The sequence below is a fragment of the Lygodium microphyllum genome, chromosome 17 (genome assembly GCF_053477565.2).
Source record: "Lygodium microphyllum isolate KBCC chromosome 17, Lygodium_microphyllum_v1.1.10, whole genome shotgun sequence".
NCBI classification, from domain to species: Eukaryota; Viridiplantae; Streptophyta; class Polypodiopsida; order Schizaeales; family Lygodiaceae; genus Lygodium; species Lygodium microphyllum.
The window spans coordinates 36,358,963-36,378,891 of record NC_141151.1 but is presented as its reverse complement, the minus strand read 5'-3'; the positions used below and the strand labels follow the sequence as shown (position 1 = coordinate 36,378,891).

The 19,929-nt window shown below is 39.3% G+C and overlaps 1 protein-coding gene and 1 pseudogene across 3 annotated transcripts in view; one reads left to right on the top strand and one right to left on the bottom strand.

Moving 5' to 3' along the window:
• Window positions 1–2,065: 2,065 nt before the first annotated feature.
• LOC148021780 (small ribosomal subunit protein eS26y pseudogene) lies at window positions 2,066–2,582 on the bottom strand (annotated as a pseudogene).
• Window positions 2,583–7,219: 4,637 nt separating this feature from the next.
• LOC148021779 (MADS-box transcription factor 23-like) overlaps window positions 7,220–19,929 on the top strand; it is a 289,758-nt gene continuing 277,048 nt past the window's right edge. Inside the window, exons 1-2 of one of the 3 annotated variants that reach the window (XM_087697297.1) lie at window positions 7,220–7,611; window positions 7,994–8,102. In XM_087697297.1, coding sequence (XP_087553423.1) covers window positions 7,433–7,611; window positions 7,994–8,102 — 288 coding nt within the window. In that variant the 5' untranslated portion in view covers window positions 7,220–7,432. The remainder of the gene's footprint in view (window positions 7,612–7,993; window positions 8,103–19,929) is intronic. The other 2 variants (XM_087697296.1, XM_087697295.1) reach the window with 2 other exon arrangements.

The window sequence follows — 19,929 nt, the reverse complement described above, 5'->3', positions numbered from 1 at the left end:
ACAGAAGAACTCTATGTTGGAGATTGGTTGCAGATTGGCAGGTACCTTAGTACATTAAGCAAAAGAGATGAATGGACAGATGAAGAGTTCAAGAAGATCAGAAGGAAAGCCTATGGTTATTTTCTCAAGGACGGATTTCTTTGGAAGCATCCGAAGAAAAGAGGCGGATTACCTTTGCGGGTTGTCTGCGATAGAGGGACACAGTTACAGGTGATGAGGGAGTTTCATGAGAGTCCTTGGGCTGTTCATAGAGAAGTGTGGGCTACTTATGAGAAAATCAAGGATAAATATTGGTGGAAAGGCATGTACAGATATGTTTCTCACTTTGTTGAGACTTGCAGAGACTGCTAGATGTATTCAGTAGTACGTCATCGAGATGAGCTTCATCTGACCTATCCGTTATGCATTCATTATAAGTGGGTAGTTGATTTGGTTACCATGCCTATGGGTCTATGGCAGATGAGGTACATTGTTTTGGCTAGAGAGGATCTTACCAATCATGTTGAGGGCAGATCTTTGAGAACGAAGACCACTAGTGCAGTGTGTAAGTTCTTATTGGAGGAAATTTTCTGCAGGTATGGTTGTGTGGGTAAGATCACTGCAGATCGTGGTGAATTGGATGCAGATGAAGCTAGGGAGTTTTTCTCTCAGCTAGGAATCAAGTTGGCTCTAACAACAGCATACAATCCAGAGGGAAATGGAAAGAGTGAAAGAGGGCATCCGCCGATAGTGAAAGCATTAGCCAAAGCATGCAGAGGACGGATTGGAGAATGGCCGAGACTTCTACCATTTGCTTTGTGGGCTGATCGTACGACTCATAGTGTTACCACAGGATATATGCCTGCAGAGTTGATGTATGGTCAGAAACCTGTTATTCCGATTGAGACTTGTGCTTTGACTTGGTCAGTTTTACCTTGGCAGGAGGATTTGACGAGAGAAGAGCTCTTAGCTCTTCGGATTCGACAGTTGGAGAGGAGACCAGAGGATATTCAACTAGCTATTGACAGGTTGAAGGTTGCTAGACTAAGGAATAATGACAGGTTTGATAGCAGGCATCGCTTGCGGCCAAGAGCAATAGAAGAGGGAGATTGGGTATTGGTCTTTGATAGCAGCCTTGAGAATCAGCATACTACACTTCGGAAGATGGTGAAAAGATGGTTTGGACCGTACATAGTCAGACATGTCTTTGATAATGCAACATATGAGCTGACAGAATTGGATGGGACAGTGCTTAGAGTGCCTATTGCTGGGAAAAGAATCAAGATTTTCAAGAAAAGAGATGATGAGGAATATGCATTGGAAGAATTTTCAAGAGAAGAGCAACGAGAAGAAACTCCAATGGAAGAAACAGATGATATGACAGATAATCTTGTTGATCTACTAGAAATGCATAACGAAGAGATTGATCTGTTTGTGGATCTTGATGACAACGATCATGGGTAGTTGGCCCATCCGGAGGATGCGTAGGATTAGAGGGGGTGACCAAAGATGTCGAAGGGTTTCAACTTCAGAAGTCCTTGTTAAATTTCAGGATAGAAGATCAATCAAGTGTGACATTTACAACCTTAATCAACATCAACAGCTTCAGTTTTCACAAAGGAATCAATTCTGAGTTAATAACCAACTGGTTATTCAAAAATTGAAGTTCTTCACGTCCCTTCTTGTTATTTCGAAAAGAATTTCACTGGTTGGTACTGTATAAGAAACACAAAGATAATTTGTATACAGAAGATTGGACTCTTGATATTTTAAAGAGAAATAACAATCTTATTCAGATAGGGTAGCATTCCAATTCTGTAATCAAATTGTCTTCAAGTTTTCTATATGAACTCCAGAATTTTACAAAAGATTCATGGTTCATATTTCAGCATCAATCCAGACAGGTATTGGGTTATCGATCTTTAGTCGATGGAGAAGTTTACAAAGAAGAGCTCAATGGATTTCTGAAAGCCCTTCTTTCCTCTGCCTAATAAACTTTAGAAAGCTCATATTTTGAATTTTGCACATCTGAATTCTGTACACCAGGGTCTCTGTTCAATCCGACAAGGAAAAAGAGTCTCCCCACAAACAGGACTATGCCTCCATATGACAGCAGGCATAGAGAAATGGCATCCAAGTCCTGCAAAATTTAAGATGGCACTCGTCATCTAGTTCCTGACAGCAGGAACATTCACACGAGGGTTTTGGCTTTGCATATCCTCCTTTCGCCTGAAGCGCTGTGGAGGCTCTCTAATCCTGCAAGCACTGCGAGATCGTACTCGAACAACATGGGAGTGGATAGCACACGAGATACAATACTGCATCTTGGCATACAGTTTGGGCAGACTGTACCCATCGTAAACACAAGCTTCCTGAACATCCCGAATAGCAGCTTGCTCTACAATATTCCTGACAAGGAACCGCTTCACAGCCTTGTCCTTGGGACAACAGCGACTGCAGTTGGAACACCTGATTGGGTTGGTATGGCCTCTGCCATGCTTGTTGCGGCCTCCATTTCTCCACTTTACCGATATGGCTGCCCGGAGCGAGACGCGAACGAGACCCGAGACCTCCCTCCCTCGTCTTGATCTTCTCTGTAACATTAGCCTCCACTTCTCGCTTCAATCATCGTTGTCCAATAGTTCCCCAAAAAGGAATCACAGAGCGAGGAACCCCCCAGATCCGATTCGTCTTTCGTTCTTGCTCGACAGGTTCAGCGACAAGCCTGTCCCTCCTTTATCGTTTTGCACTTAAGGAACTGAACTCTCCCCTCTCGTCGACTGAGCAATGTTTTTTACTCCATATGTCGACCTTCCATTCAATTTCTGATACGTGCAGCTCTTGAAGCCGAAGTCCCCCATCCCCCCAAATTTTCCCCAGTTCAGAAAAATTTCGCCATCCAGCATAATTCCTCCCTGTCGAGCAGCAGAGTACCATCTATTCTTTTCTTCTCCAGCGCAGCGTATCCCCTCTATTTTCCTTCCTTCCTCTATTTTCCTCATCATCCGTCTATTTTCCTCCTCTGTTCCCGTGATTGTCTTCTTTTGGGCTCTCCTCTAATTAGCCACAGAGTATCATCTTTTTCCCCCCTTTTCGATTCAAAACAAAGCTCTTTCCTTGCAAAGCCTACACGTGTTTTTCCATAATCGAAAACCATGTGATAAGCGCCCATGAAAACATCTCCAAGAATCCTTAGAGGCCTTGAAGAAACATCCAGACCCATAAACCCACTAACACATTACATTTCATTACCCTCTCCAACTTTCAAGATATACTACTCAAGCGTAAGATCAAAATGTTTCCCTCCTATCGTAAAGGTCACTGTGAGCATGGAAGAAACTTGATCACACTCCACAACACTCTCTCCATTTAGATTCGGAAGACATTCGCACATCTTGCTAGGATACGCTTTGATAAGCTCTCTAGACTCATCATGATCAATTGGTTCTGTGCCCATACTACTGCCATTTCACACATAGAACATCCAGTTGTAGATGTTAGAAATATCCTCACGAAGCCCATAATCGACATGTCTTGAAATAAGTGTAGCCATGAGATTGCATCTCGAGTTACCAGTCTACCAAAATTCCTTATTCTTCTCCATCTTTAGCATAGAATGAAAGAGCAAACATAACAACTAAGTATGTACAAAGTATCAAATCACACACACGACTTTTGGGTGGTTTACACACCTCGAATGCGCAGCAATACGACAGCGCACCAAGGGAGGTGGCTTCCAACTATTGGCTGGAAAGGTTTTGCTGGTGAGTCAGCTATCCTGAACTGCGGGGTGTTACCACCTTTTCCCCAGTCAGCTTCCCACCCAAGGGTGTTTCTGTTAAGAGAGAGAGAGAGAGAGAGAGAGAGAGAGAGAGAGAGAGAGAGAGAGAGAGAGAGAGAGAGAGAGAGAGAGAGAGAGAGAGAGAGAGAGAGAGAGAGAGAGAGAGAGAGAGAGAGAGAGAGAGAGAGAGAGAGTACGAGAGAGATACACAAGACATGCTCCCAAAGAATGATTCATATTGATTTAGAGCTAGTATGTATAGGTGAGATCCAAGTCAAGTGAGATATGATATATATAGTTGTAACATCCCCACTCAAACAAAGGTCTCTGGCTGCGAGTGAAAAAACCCTTGGGGAGAACAAGGGAAAAAACCCGAGCCCCTACACATACCTACAATAGAAAAATGATTTACTATAAAGTTTTCTTGAATACAATGATACATGCCTCAATCAGTGAGACAAGAACTTGGAACAATACCAAGTGCATGCCTTAATGAACTAAAGCGAGCTTCACTAAGAGCTTTTGTGAAGATGTTTGCAACCATTTGATCACTGGGACAATGCTCCACCATAATGGAACCTTTCTCGACTTCATGTCGAACATAATGATAATGAATAGCAATATGCTTTGATTTACTATGTTGTATATAGTCTTTGGTAGCAAGAACATGTTAATCATTATGTTTATGGCCAGCCCCAAAAGCGAGGAAACCCTTGCAATCATTTTGGACACTCTTCCATGAACGAGAATCATGTTGGAAGGCCACAAGGATTTGAGAATGGTTTCAAAATTTTTGATATGCATTCAAATGGACAGTCATATATGAATGGGAAGCAGCATGTATATGATCATGATCATGGATATGAGCAGCATTATGCTAGTGAACATGGGCAACATGTTGATCAGTACTTCTATGATGATCAGCCATCCCATAGTCAATGTTATGATGATGATCAACCATTTCCTGGACATCAGCATTATGCTAGTAGAAATGAATGTGGTAATGACTATGGAAAACCATTTTATCATGAGAAGTATGATGGCCATAGTGTCCAGCATGATGTTATTTGAGGAAAACACTTAACTAGTGATGATATTAGAGGATTACATGCACAAGGCTTATGCTATAGATGTGCAGAACCAATATCTTCTAATCATAAAGATATATGCAGGAAAAGGAATGTTAAAGTGATGCTGGTTATAGAGTTTTCGGATAATGAAGAGGGAGCTGAAGAGGCCGAAGAGGAATAGGATTGTAAAGTCCAAGATGGACAGTCTTACAAATCCTTTGAAGTTGATCATGATGCCTATCAACTTTCTAACCTACATCATGTTGAAGACCAAGTGAATGCAATAGTTGAAGAGGAACATGTAAAGGAGCTTCATGAATCCATACACCAATCTATGTTTTCAAATGACATGTTCTCAATTGATGACCTTATCTTCCCATTTGATCTGAGGGATCATGAGGATGCTTCCCTGTTTCCATTTGACTTGGGAGGCAATGATGGGATATTTTTCTATAGAAGGAACTTATGGTTGTGATGGCAATTTTGATGGTTATCCATTTGATCTTGGAGGCTGGACTTCAGTTATAGGACAATGGATAGCTTGTTATGTGAATTTTCTATCAGGAATTAAATTGCCTTAACGACATCGAATAGTGGTTTTGATGGCTAGCATGAGTTGATGTCTTGGTTATGTACTTCATTTTTTATACCTCAAACACTCAATTTGGACACTCCAGTCACTCCATTCACTCTAGTCAAAAGTTATGGCAGTTTTACAAATTTAGCCTTGTTTAGACATCAAGTAGTCAATTCACTGTTTTAGGTTCATTGTGATGTTTCTTCACACAAACTGCTTCCACATGCTTATGGATCATCATTGACATAATTTTCTTCATTAACAACTTTCCTATTACCTCATTAACTTCATTTTTGAGGACAAAACATCTATAGGAGGGGATGATTTGTAATGAAGCAAATTATTAACATGAGAGTTGAAGCCTATTCCAATTATAAACCTTGTAAATACTCAACCAAGAGAGATGAGAGCTTTAAAGTTTAGTATAAAAAGGCAAAAAGTGCTAATGTAGCATCATTCTTTGGCATTATCACAATTTTATCCTTCTTGACTTTCATCTTCTTGTACTTGGTTAACAGCTCATGGCTACATTGTGCTGTGGTAATGGAAGATGTTCCATGGCATGGCCATGTTTGTAATTTAGTTTGTTAGATTTCTTGTTGTGTGTAGCTTAGACTAATTTGAATTCCTGTTCATTTCCATTGTTAGATTAGTCCTTCTTTACAATGACCTTCTTGCTAGGGGGTAAATCACATGAGAACTAAGTAGCATTTTTGACGACAGCATCATACCCAAATTATCTAATTGCCATCCATTTTTTGAACTTTGCATCTCTTCAAAAGACATGAGCTTATCCTCGTCACATATATTAGAAACAACCAATGCATAACAGTCTTATATAAGAGGCATTATGGGAGCCTGAACCAGTATGACTAGCCAACAATGCATCTAGGTTACTATCACACAATATTTGCATTAGACACTTTGGCATAGTCCTAGGCTGCTCAATCTCTACTCTCTCATCAAGAAGTATGCCATTTATATCTACACTAGATAGGGTGCATTTTTTTAGTGAGCTTGTATAGATGAGATTTTGAGCCATGAAACAAAAAAGGCAAGCTTTTGTTTACACTTTTTGATTTGTGGATGAGTGGTACTATGGTTTGGGGAAGTCACTCTATCAGTTTCCATCACCTTGAGAGAAATGAAATAGAAAAAGAAAGAGAATTGGAAATGGAAATTAGAAATGAGGCAAAAGCATACCATGCACAATATATTTATAAATGCTAGAATAAACAACTTCTTTCAACATACTAGGCTAACTTTTCAAAGGTATGCTTTGCTTTTTCCAAAGGTCAAGCTACCCTTTTGAATTATATATACTACTTTTCAAGGGTTGTGTCAAGTTTTCTCTAAAACTTACCTATTTTTGGAGCTTGCACTATTATTTTAATACTTGGGCTACTGTTTCTCACAAAATATGTCTTATTAGGTAGACTCTATACTCATGGTGTATACAAAATAAAATTGAGCTTAAATACCAATCAATCATTTATCAAAATATCTTCAAAGGTCCTCACGCAGAACTAGTTTCACATACATAGTTAAATTGCTTTGGAACTTTTGTTTATCATTTTGTTTGTGGCGGGAGGTCCATGAATTATGGCACCATGCGACATTGCGGCATAGGAGGAACCAACACAAGACAAATGTCGGGCGCACGAACATTTTTACGACTTAAAATGACTGCCCTAAGTAGAAAGACGTTGGCTGTTTCTTCTTTTGAGAAAGGCAGCGAGGCGGGCGAAAAGTGTCTACTAGTTGAATGGCGAACCAGTATGAGATAGAAAGCGTGTATGAGATAGAAAGTGTGTGTATGACCTGTGTTTCCAGTGTAACTGAGAACTTCACTTCATCTACCGTTAGTTTTCTCCCTCATATCTTTGCTCTCTTTTCTCTTATCTTTTTACTTGGGCCGTCCCTTCTTCTCGCACTCATCTGGTGTGTTACAGTAGCTTCAGGTAGTACTGGAGAGAGAGAGAGAGAGAGAGAGAGAGAGAGAGAGGGAGGAGGACGAGGGGGAGGATGGGGCGAGCGGCGTTGTTGGAGAGGATCGAGAACCCAGTGAACCGACAAGTTTCCTTCAGCAAGCGCCGCCGGGGCCTCTTCAAGAAAGCGCAGGAGCTGGCGGTGCTCTGCGATGCCAAGGTCGGCCTCCTCGTCATCTCCACCTCAGGCCGCGCCTTCCACTATTTCAGCTCCAGGTACAGCTACGCTTTACTCCTTCCTTCCTTCTCTATCTCTCTCTCTCTCTCTCTCTCAGTTAATGATGCGCCAGACAGCATTATCTTAACCCTAATTTAAACCTACGAGTTACTTCATGATTAGCGATCACCCCTCCCCAGCATTAATTAGCAGCTCCATTCAGCTACGAGTTCCTCCATTCAGCTGCATTTGATCTCAATTCCGGCTTTGCGGCTGCTGGCGGGTAGTCCTGTTCGACTGAGCTTGAGTTCATCGAACTAAGTTTAGTGTGATTACGACCTAGTTAATCCTAATCTCAGCAAAGTCTCGCTGCTTTTCTCAAATTGTTAACTGACGGCATAGTCCTGCTTTTCTCAAGTTCTTTTTCTCGTCTGACCTCAGGAACATGAGAAGCCTTTTTGAGAGCTACTTGAGGAGCTCCGAACCCATGTCGCCTGGTGCCGATGATTTTCTTAGCACCTCAGCCGCTGCAGTACAGTACTCAAACGCGGTGAGTCTCTGAGTATCAGCGAACATATTGAGCAGGCAGAGAGAGAGAGAGAGAGAGAGAGAGATATATATATAACTTGCTTCAAAAACTTGGACGTACTTAACGTTAAAATGTAAAGTGTTCCTGTTATCATTTTCAGTAGCTCGTTTTGATTTTGGCATTACAATTCGGTGGCTTATTGTAAGCATTAATTTTAAGCCGAAAGAAGCCATTGAAGGTAATTGAGCTCAAACAATTGCATTCCATGCATGGATCGTTTGAAAAAACATTATTATGTCTAGCAGTAACATGTTCTCAATGAATAAGGCTTGCCTCAAATTGAAGGTTATGATGTCATTCATAGGCATTTTAGTCCTCTCCATAGGTGGGGGAAACAAGAAAAAGTCTTCACTGAGGGATTGTTTACAAGAAATTATGTGGCATTATTCCGAAAAAACTATGTACTATAGCTAACTCAAAATGCCACTCTAAAATTCCAATCAAAATGAAATCTTAAGTTACCCTTCAAAATTGAGAATTGCATCTAGTTCTTAGGAGTGTGGGGCATTATGTCAAGCCATGCACCATCTTTGGGATCTACACAACTCTTCAATCAATTCAACAACTCATTTGGTTTTCTCTAGTACTCAAAACTTGGAATACATTTCTATGACTAGGATAGAGCTAGGAAAACATTGACCCATACAAAGTGTCCCAAATGACCAAGCAATCGTAAGGAGAGATGTCTTGCCATTCGTGCAATATTGCCAATCTTCTACTAAAGGGATCTAGATGCCTAGCTGAAGACAATAGCTTGAACTAAGATATGCTTTGAAAGATGGGTTGTGGATAGTAGAGACATGGTGTCAACAATGTACAAAACAAGATGGGGTTGAGTCCTAGAAAACTTGTCTATTTATAGATGACTGGATCCTCGCAAATAAGGGTTTATAATTAAAAAAAATAAAAGTTTGATTATTTGAGTTTGATGGCTATAATAGAGAGATAATAGGTTTATAATGCATTTTAAAACTCAACACTTCCTCTTAAGCCCAAAACTAGAGCCATGAAGAGATTGTTAAGATAGGTCAAGTCCATAACTAACCCAATGCATCCTACTTAAAGCAATTAGTGCATCAGGGAAAGGATGCTTGTTGACTACCCAATGACCTACCAAGATAATAGAGGCAATCATTATCTTATCAAGGAAGGTGAAAGGTTCACTTAGATAGGCCAAGGCAATGAACAAAGGGTGCTTGTCATTGCCACCCTTGGTGGAATATATTAGGTGATTAAAGTTTCCTAAGCTAGAAGCATTACTACTCAGACTAAGTGGAGCACCATTCCTTTGTGATGTCCACTTTAATACTCTTCATTATCATTTCCAAACTAGAACTAGAACTTGAATGTTGTTTCAAATATTATCTCCATGGCATCATGTTGAATTCCACAAAAGCTATTGCTAAATCTTCGATGGCACAAAAGGAATTCGAATGTCCACCCTCCATTTCAATAGACATAGCTACATAGATGTCAATCACATTGTGAAAGGTATGAGTTGACAACAATAAGCTTTAGAAAGGATAAGCTATTATAAGAGAGGGACAAGAAGGAAGCCTTGGACACTAGTAAGTGACAACATTGAAAGATGTATCAAGAGCAACATAAGAAACATCAAGGGTAAGTAATGCTTTTTCAAGGAGGAGATCATCATCATAGAGTGTTGTGATTCTTAATGAGATAGAAGGGACATGGAATTCATGATCTGCTGAAATGGATGGCACAAGGGAGAAATCTAGAACATAGTATCATACTAAGGTCAAAACATTAGGGCATTATAAAAAAACATTGGGACCTAGAAGGAATGGATTTGTGAGGCATTAAGATATTGATCTCAATTTTTAACAAATATAGTCTTGTGCCACACATAATAAGAAAGAGAAAACATGTCTCTCACTTAGAAAAGTTCAAGCTATCATATCTAGCCAGATGCTAACCACCCTCACAAGAGAGAAGCATGCCTACTCTCCTTTGCATAATATGATGTGCTCGACTATGCCTAATGGAGTTCTTAAAGTGCAAAATTTCCCTTTCAAGTTATTGTACACTTATCATGTGAGGTTGTCAAAGGCTACATTGCTAAATTGATATTAAGGATAGTTTAAGATTCTTTCAACTTGAAAAGTGATATTGCTCCATGAAACCATCTCTTATACAAGCTTTTGAGATAGCAATGGAAATATAGATTTGATGATGATGCACACAACGTCCTTTTTAATTGAGCATGAATTTTATAAATAGTGCTCCAATATTAATCGGGCTTTCTAGTTTTCCACATTTTTGTCCAAATAGTTTTGAATTCATGGTTCTAAGATCGTTGTGAATTGTGTTGTGACGGTGTAATTTGGTTTGGTCTAAGTAGATTATCTTATGCATAATAACTTGTATATGCCACAATAATGATAGAGGCTATTCAATGGGACAAAATTAGTTGCAAATTGGTTTTCTTTGTTGATAGATTACATGATGATTTTTTTAAAAATAGGATGTAAATGATTCATGAAAGGGATCATGATGGCTAATGGGATATGGAGGTTCACTTTCCTCTTATCTAGGTTATATAAAGTGTCAATTGAGAAATGGGCTTGGGAGGTTTAAGAGAGAAGCATCTAGCACTATCATGCTAACATTACAAGCCTTCAAAGAATAGCACAATGTAAGAGATGCTATCTCTAGATCCACACATGGTGATAGAAAAAGAACAAAATTAAGGTTAGGATTAGTAGGGAGCATTGCAAATCCCATTGCAATTTTCAAAAAACACTCCTTTGTGTGGTACTATAGTTTCTTATCAAAACGGTGATATTCAAAAGAGCATACTCCTTTTATGGTGAGTTTAGGCATGGAATAACCCTTAGGAAATATATGTTTTGAGCTAATTTTGAAAATAAAAAATATCGTCCTCACTATAGCTTCAACAAATCTAGCATTTTCTTTTATACCAATATGTGAAGGTAGATTACAATAGAATAGGTTTACCCTATCATAGTGTCTTTGTAGATTCGAGTATATTATATTGAATCCTAGTTTATTAACCCAAGATATTGCATTTAAAAATAATTAATGAAACTAAGCATGTAGACACTCAACACCCTTGTAACAACCCAATGGGGACCGCTATGCATGTTTTTTTCTAGTGTTATAGATTGGTTTTTCTTATGCTTATATACTATTATCAGCCATAAATTGATTGGTTCTAGACTCAAGGGAGTAAACATATAGTCTCAATCATTCCTAGAGCTCCCTTGTAGACCAAAAACATGCATAAAAACAACAACTTCTTTTTTATTGCTCACACTGCAAATCTCATGGTTCCATTGGCTCCAAAAGGGAGTTAAAACCCAATGACACCTGTTCAAAATCTCCCAGTTCAATCCTTCTTCTTCTCCCAGTTCGAAGTGCTGTTTTCTACTTATAAACTACAATCACACATCACACAATTTTGCCTATCCTTCTTTTTGCATGAAATCTCCAAAATTGGTTGAAAAAGCCAATTGCTTTTTTCATGTCGCCTTATTCTAGAAGTTTCCATAGCTTTATAGGGTATTTACAATAAATAATATCCAAAATATTAAAAATAAGCTAAACTTGTCCCACGACCACCTTAAGTACTCGAGCAAGGTTTGATATGTGAAGGGTTTGAAACATGGAGATATTCCATGAGATGTGAGGCCTTATAGAATAGATCACTGATTGTGTACAATTGCAAAATTAAGCTATGGGCAGTATTTTTGACTCTGGGACAGTAACTTTCACTTTGTTTACAGATAAAGCACTATAACTAGTGAAGGCACTTGGACGAGGTGTTAAACTAATAATAGGGAAAAACTTGGAGACATTATTGTGTTCTTCCGTGTTCCCAATATTTGGAAATTTAAGTGTCAACTCTGATGTCGTTCTGTCCCACAATCAAAACCAGTTTTGTCAGCAGTTGGCCGAGTCGTCATATTAGAGCCAATGATTTCTTTCTTTGTTTTAACTGAGTGATCTGATGACAATTCTCTCCTTGCGTTCTCGTCATTAAGGTGCTTCCAAGGAGTGTTTAATTCCAATGGTTTTTAAATGCGTTGATAGTTTGACCAAGAAAGAAGTTTTGCAATTTAAGCCCATTTGTTTCCATGTTTTGCATGAACTTCAATAATCTTGTGATTTTCTTCCTCCTCGTGCAATCCTGATGCCCCTGTTCCAGAATAAAGCTTCATACAATATGACTTAGCCTTGCATAAAGTTTCGTACTCAAGACATTGTATATTGCGCAAGAAGAAAGATGCAAGAATTCAAACTTCTCCCTTTGGCTACATTGTCTTCGCCTTCTCCTTCGCATGTCGATGTTGCACATTCGGCCTTCGTCCCTTTTACAATTTTCTTCTTCATCTCCTGCAGTAGCCACTTCCTCACCTTCAACACGTCGTCTTCTTTGGTTGTCATCACTTTTAGCCGTCGACTTTATTTTGAGAACTCACCGTCATTATTATGTCACCTTGCGTACTGCAATAGCTTCATTGAGCCTCAGTCTCGTCTTCTCATCTTCCTTCTTCAACTGCATCACCTTTTGCATGCCTTTTGTCCACCTTCGATTCTCTCATCGACGTTTTCTTTGGCTCTTTGCGGCAAGTTGTCAGTGCCCCGTCATATTGGAGCAGGTCACTATCCTTTTAAACTCATACTCCACCTCCTTCAATAGCACGTTTTTGTTCGTGGTCACGCAAAAAGATGTGGCTTTTTCTAATTAAGGCTTAAGCTTTTCTTAAAGCTGAAAGCTTTTGGTTTTGTCGATATCTTGACGATAGTGGTCATTAATACGGCAATTTTATTTAGCCATTAATATTGTGTGTGTCATCGCTTGCCTAGCTTTTTGTTAACAGTTGTCATCACGCTTCATAGTATTCCTTCATCTTCACATCTTCAACAACGAAAACACCTTCTATCCCAATGATAGCAAAGAATCCATTTGACTTGACGAAAAAGAAGTATAACACTATAATGGATGCAAAAGTTTCCATGATAATTGCTTTAGAAGCTGTCCATGTAAAGAGTTGAATAGTTTTTGATAGTGGTGTCTCCTTTTATTGTGGAGTTAGCAATATGATTGGCACTTTCTTATTGTAAGCTATAAAATAAGCTTATATACAGGGACACATTCTACTCTTTGGCATATAACATCAATGTTGGAACCAACAAGAAATCCTCTGTAATTCATCAAATTTTAGTAGAAAAGTAGCATTAAACATCACATTTTTCCTTTTACCCTACTCTTCTTATGAACCTTATTTTGATATTCAAAACCCATGTTAAACATTCGGTCAAATTCTTCAAGTAGCTGTCCTAGCAACTTTTCCATCAACACCTCTAAGAATTCTAAAAGGAAGTTAGGCAATAGCCAATGAGTATAAGATAGGAAGAACTAGGAGTAGAAAATCAACATTGATCCAAGTTTTCTTTAGAATTGTCAAACTTGCTAGTGTTATAAGCACTTTTATTGAAGTCAATATTACTTCTATGGACTCAAGGTTAGGAAGCCATATTCATGATCTTGCCAAAAGAACCTTATCATCATGCAATGTACCCTAACAAGAACATATGCTTTGAAAAAAAACTTCATGCTCATGCACTCGTGATTTAAGAAAATACAAAATATTGGATCCATGATATGCAACCAATCAATCGATGCTCCACACAGAGATTATGAATGCAATGAAGAGAATGTGCCTAGTCTAACTACAGGTGCTCGTGCGTAATGCAAATGCAAACACAAAAAATACACACAATGGAAAATAAACTTCTAATGAAGCTAAATAATGTGATGAATTTCTTGGCAGAAAAACTCCGCCCTCAAATTTGTAGTGGTGGACGCATAGCGTCATGACATCCATCCCCTCCAAACTTGCACATCCTCTGGATGGGCCACATCTACCCATCCTCATCACTGCCAAGCTTGACAGTCAATGCAATCTCTTCATCTTCTATAAAAGCATCTGTAATGTCCACATCTTCATCTTCTTCATCTTGTGGCTCAAGTCCATCATCAATCACATCACCCAACTCCTCGACTGCGTAGACTGTTGCATCATCTCTTCTCTTGAATAGTTTGATTCTCCCTACAAAATTAGAATTCACAAGGCCATACCATCAAGCTCTACCAAGGAACATGTAGCATCGTCATGGACATGCTGCACTAAATAGGGCCCAAACCATCGTCTCTAAACCTTATGGATAGCACTATACCAGTTGTCTAGATTGCTGTCATAGATCAACACCCAATCCCCTCCTTCATCTCTTTAGGCCTCAATCTGTGTTTGCTATCAAAGTATTCTTTGTTGCAAATCATGACCTCTTTGAGCTTTTGAATTCCTCTCTCATTATCTTTAGGTCTTCTCTCCAACTGACGAATACAAAGAGCCAAAAGATCTTTTCTAGTCATCTCTTCTTGTTGCCACGGTAAAGCACTCCAAGTAAGTCTGCAAGTTTTTGTAGGCATGATTGGCTTCTGCTCATACATCAACTTAGTTGGCATATATCCTGTAGTCACACTATGAGTAGTGCAGTCAGCCCATAAGGCATAAGGAAATAACCTCAGCCACTCTCTGACCCATCCACCACATGCTTTGGCCAAGGCTTTCACAATTGACGGATGGCCTCTTTCGCTCTTCCCGTTTCCTTCTAGATTATATGCTGAAGTCAAAGAAAGTTTAATGCTAAAGTGAGAGAAAAACTCCCTAGCCTCATCATCATCCAACTCACCTCTATCTGTAGTAACTTTTCCAATACATCCATACTTGCAAATAACATCTTCCAAAAGAAACTTATAAACCATTGAAGTTGACTTTGTCATTATGCTCTTCCTTCCACTTTATTTGTGAGATCTTCTTGTGCCAAAACAATATAGTGCACTTGCCATAAACCAGCATACATAGTGATCAAATCAAGAACCCACTTGTAATGCACACATAGCGGGTAGGTAGGATGAAGCTCATCTGTATGCCTCACTGAAGAGAACAATTGAACCAGGGCATGTCTCAACAAACTGTGAGATATCTCTATACATGTCTCTCCACCAATATTGCTCTTTGATCTTCACAGGTTGTCCAAACAACTCGATGCCCAGCCCAAAGACTTTCATGGAATTCTTTCATGATCCGCACCTGTGAAACTCTATCACAGACAACTCTCAATGGCTATCCTCCTCGCTTTTGTGGATGCTTCCAAAGTAGCCCACTTCGCAAGAAGAAACCATAAGCTTTTCTTCTGATTTTCTTGAAGTCTGCATCGGTCCATCCATCCTGTCTAGACATAGTGCTCAAATAACGACCAATCTATAAATACTCTCCTATATACAAAGACTCATCAAAGCTTTCCAAAGCAGGCACATGACAAATTTGATCAGCATGCATGATTGAAAGATCAGCCCCATCAACAACATCATCAATACAAGGAAAATCCATATCATCATACCTTGCTTGTGAAAGCATATCGGCTGCTGGGTTATCTTTACTTGCTATGTGCTTGAATTTAGGATTCATGGATTTTATGTACCTAATCCACCTAAGCATGCCAATATCTAGAGTAGAACAACTCGTGATCATACCTAGAAAACGTAAACAATTAGTCTCGACCATCACAACAACACCAATGAAGTACTCTTTGTCATTCTTGAGAGCCGTGATAACTCGCGAGAGCTCTCTCTTAACCTATGAATATCTATGTTTTCACTCATTTAGGACTTTCGCCCCAAATTGAATAGCATACCTACTCCCATCTGCATCGTCTTGGCCAACAGCCCATCCAATGTCGATAGGACTCGTATCAACAATAAGAACAATAGGTCTCCCACACTCATAATCTGCCTTTCAAATAGTCGGAGCAGCTCTCAATAATTTCTTCAAATTTTGCATAGCTTTAATATGTTTTATCTCCCAATAAAAAAATTTCCCCTTTCTCAAGAGCTTGTAGAGATCATCTACCATATGAGCTCCAAGAAACACATAAGCTCCAAGAAACTTGTGTACCTCCGAAGTAGAAGAGCAAGTCTGCGCAATCTTCTCTATGGCATCAACCTTTGCAGGAGAAGGCTTCCTACCATAATATCCACACACATGTCCAACAATCAAAACTTCTCTGGCTCCAAAAATAGACTTCAACCCTGACAAGGTCAATTTCACTTCCTCCAGTTTGCAAAGAATCGTCTCAACATCTCTAATATGTGAAGCTACAAAGAACTTGCATCAATGATCGTCTAAAGAATAATCTTTTTCTCCTTCCAGCAACCATTGATAGGTAAGTCATCAATGAAAGGCATAGTAAGCTTAGGAATAAAATCTCGTAGAACCTTGTTCATCCCATTCATCATATGGGCAACTGAACTAGTAGCTCCTTGCCTTAGACAAGGCCTAAAGGTGTCTTCATCGTAATCAAATCTCTACTCTCAAGGATAAGCTAAAATTGATCATATCTAGAATAAAGATAGCCGAGTGAATAGATAGCACATAGTTACACCAACATTTCGAATAGTGAACTTGTTTATTGACTGTCGGTCCTGTATGAATGTGAGTGTCCCATCCTTCTTAGGAACTGTGAACTATCCATTGGAATATGGAGCTAAAGACGGCTCTAAAATTCCCATCCTAATTCGCTCATTCAAAAGCTCTACCAATTTAGGCAAGTGATCTCTTGGTACAAGAATAGGTCATAGATTCCAAGGGACATGCGGAATGGTAAAAATAACCATGGACGTCACAAACCTAGGATCAACACATCCAAACTCATGTGGGAAGACAGTAAAAGCTCTCCCATGTTCTGCATAACATCTCTTCAAAACATCTTACCTCTTTAGGAAGCAAAAAATCTTCGGTCCCAATCTTCATTTATTTCAATGTCTTAGCTGAAAAATTATGCCCGATATCTACAGGATATCGTAAAGGAGGTTGCATAGCAGCTCTCTTAATCATCTCATCACTGTCCAAAGGTAGTGGTCCTGCAAGTGTTCTAACCTTCTTGTCAACTATCTTATATTTTGTCTGAACTCTAGCTTTATTGCTACAACTTGCAAATTTCAACTCTTGATGAAAATACCCTAGTAAACACAATTTTTGTTGTGTATAAATAGCAACATTCAACTCTTTTTGCTGAAATATGTTAGTAAGGAATACTTTTTGCAGAGAATCCTTAGTACTCAAATTGTTTTGAAGCATGAAATCAGAAATTTCACAATACATCGCTAGATAATGGACCTGTAAGACATATGACAACTCTTGATTGTTAGTATTTAGTATACCGAAAGTTCTTCCATGGTATTTGAACATGAAAGGCCATCATAGAGACCATCTATTTGGTCCTCTTTCTGCAAAACACCTGCAAGCATCAATTCTTTTTCTTTTCTTTTTACATACTATGACATCTCTAGGCATGTCTGAAATATACTAAAAATACAAAGTACTTTCAGTGGATACACTATAAACACATGAGGAAAAACTGCCGCTGTTAGGAGAGACGAGAGCTTTCCCTGACTCGTACCACCATCGTCTTGCAAGAAAATGGTACCTAACAAAAATCCGGCTCTCCTATTGGAAGAGGGGAATCCCTCAAGGAATCCTTATTTCGCTGATGGTTGATACAAACAATCATGAATTGGATAGCTCTCTTTCCATCCTTGCTTCAAATCCATACATAGGCAGACCCATCATCCAAAACCTTAATCTCCATCCTAGACTTAGCAATAAATGGCTACCCCAAAATAATAGGATAAGAACAAGAGTTCTGCACAAAGAAATGATAAGACTCACCCATATCTCTAATAGAAATCTTCAAATTTGGACAAGCAGCATACAAATCTCTTGTAGTGTTGTTGGCTAGATGCATATGCCAACCATGATCCACATCAACTAGCCATCTACCAATATCATATAAACCTCATACTGTGACATTAATCTCGGAGCCATGATCCAAAAGAGAAACACAAGGAGTCTCAATCTCTCCAAGCTTGACTACAATTTCTGTAGTCGCACGAGCCCAGTGACTTCGAGAAAAATGGTTTTGAGGCACCAATCTAGGCACATCTTCGCTCTCATCATACTGTATAGGCTGAAGTAAAGGATGAAGAGACTTCTTGGATTGCATACATAGAGCTCCATCTATAGACTTCTCAATAGTCTCCTCTTTAGAATCAATCTCCTCAATCTGCAACCCATAGAGAATAGCCTCGGCAATAGCTAAAGCCTCTCAATGGATCATATCTTGTGTTGGCTCTTCAATAACTTGTCGTTTTCTTTTTATGATGCGAATGATAACATCATGAAATTCTCTTTTGGCAATCACCAAGACTTCTCCAAGAGTAAATTCAATTTTGCAATTAAGAATCAGATCCTCAATTTTCAAGTTTGTGGTCATCTTAATGTCGAATAGTAGCTTGTATCCATGTTGCTTTTTTGGCTTTGGATCCTTTGTCTCTGGGGCCTTTTGATCTTCTTGTACTTTTGGCTTTTGTATGTTGGCCATACTCTACTTCAGTCCTGAAGAAGAAGGCAGAAGAATTGGATCACTCCTCCTAGTTGCCCTCTTCGATCCTTCAGGTTGATCATTATCTCTTTTCCACTTTTCTTCAACAAGCGCTTCAAATCCCTGAGATTTCACAATGTAAGCATAGATAGAAAAGACATCTACGCGTTCATTCCATTTGGTCCCTTTTCTAATTGCATCTCCTATGGTTGAAAGTTTAGACGATGAAGCTTTACCTTTCTTTTTTGGAAGCAGTACATAGGACCATAAAGGAGATTTGTCCTTTGGCAATTGCTCCAATTGATGACCATAGGCAGCAGCTTCTCCTTGCCACCTCTCACTTCACAAAAGAAGAGTGCATAAGAGACTCCTCCAATAATTTCTTCGTACTTTGCCAAAAATTGGTTTAATTGGTTGCTCAGTATCTCTGAAACATATCATCCTATCCTTCTAGACCACCAACTTCGGTCTTTTCGCCTCTTCAAAGTCTTGATAGTCCTTTTGCTCACAGTTTGGACTACCACACCACGTGCAATGGCGAACACGATCAATTTTGGAAGAAGTCATAGGAGTAGAAGAGGTTGGGGTAGTAATTGGAGCTAGGTTAAGTGGTTGATGTTCTCTTCTGGTCATCTTCATTTGAAGATCTTTCAAGTTCTTCGAAATTTTCTCCACCATGTCTTCAACAGTCGATTTGGCAGATGGTCTAACAACCGTAGTAGGAATAAGCATGGGCATAGGCATAGAAGTAGGCATAGACACAAGATGAGACGTAGGAGAAGAAGTGAAAGGAGCAACAGGAGAAGAAGTGAAAGGAGCAACAAGAGAAGTAGGAGAAATCGAGGTATGAGAATACATCACTTGAGGTGTTTGCATGCCGTTCTACAAGTGAGCCTTCCATCTTCATCTCTTAGTCAATGTGGAAACCACATCAACAACATCCTGCCAATCAGTCTTCAATCCCATAGGCTGTGTACGGTCTTCAAGAAGCTCTCCCAACTCATCCTGAAGTAAAGGATGAGCCGCCTGCAAGAATAACTCCACTTTCTTCGAGTTTAGGGCTCTTTTCTCAAGTGCATCCAACTGGTTATATCGCTCTTCAAACTCCTGCAACAACTTAGAAGCAACAAGTCATTTGTTGGCTGATAGACCCACTCTCTGAATGTCTTTCGCATATCAATACTATAATCCTCCAGAAAATATTCATCTTTGAGTGCCTTCTTGAAGACATTCCAATTTGAGTATTGCACAAATAAATCAGTCACTCTAACCTGCAAAGCATGTGTGACAAGCCATA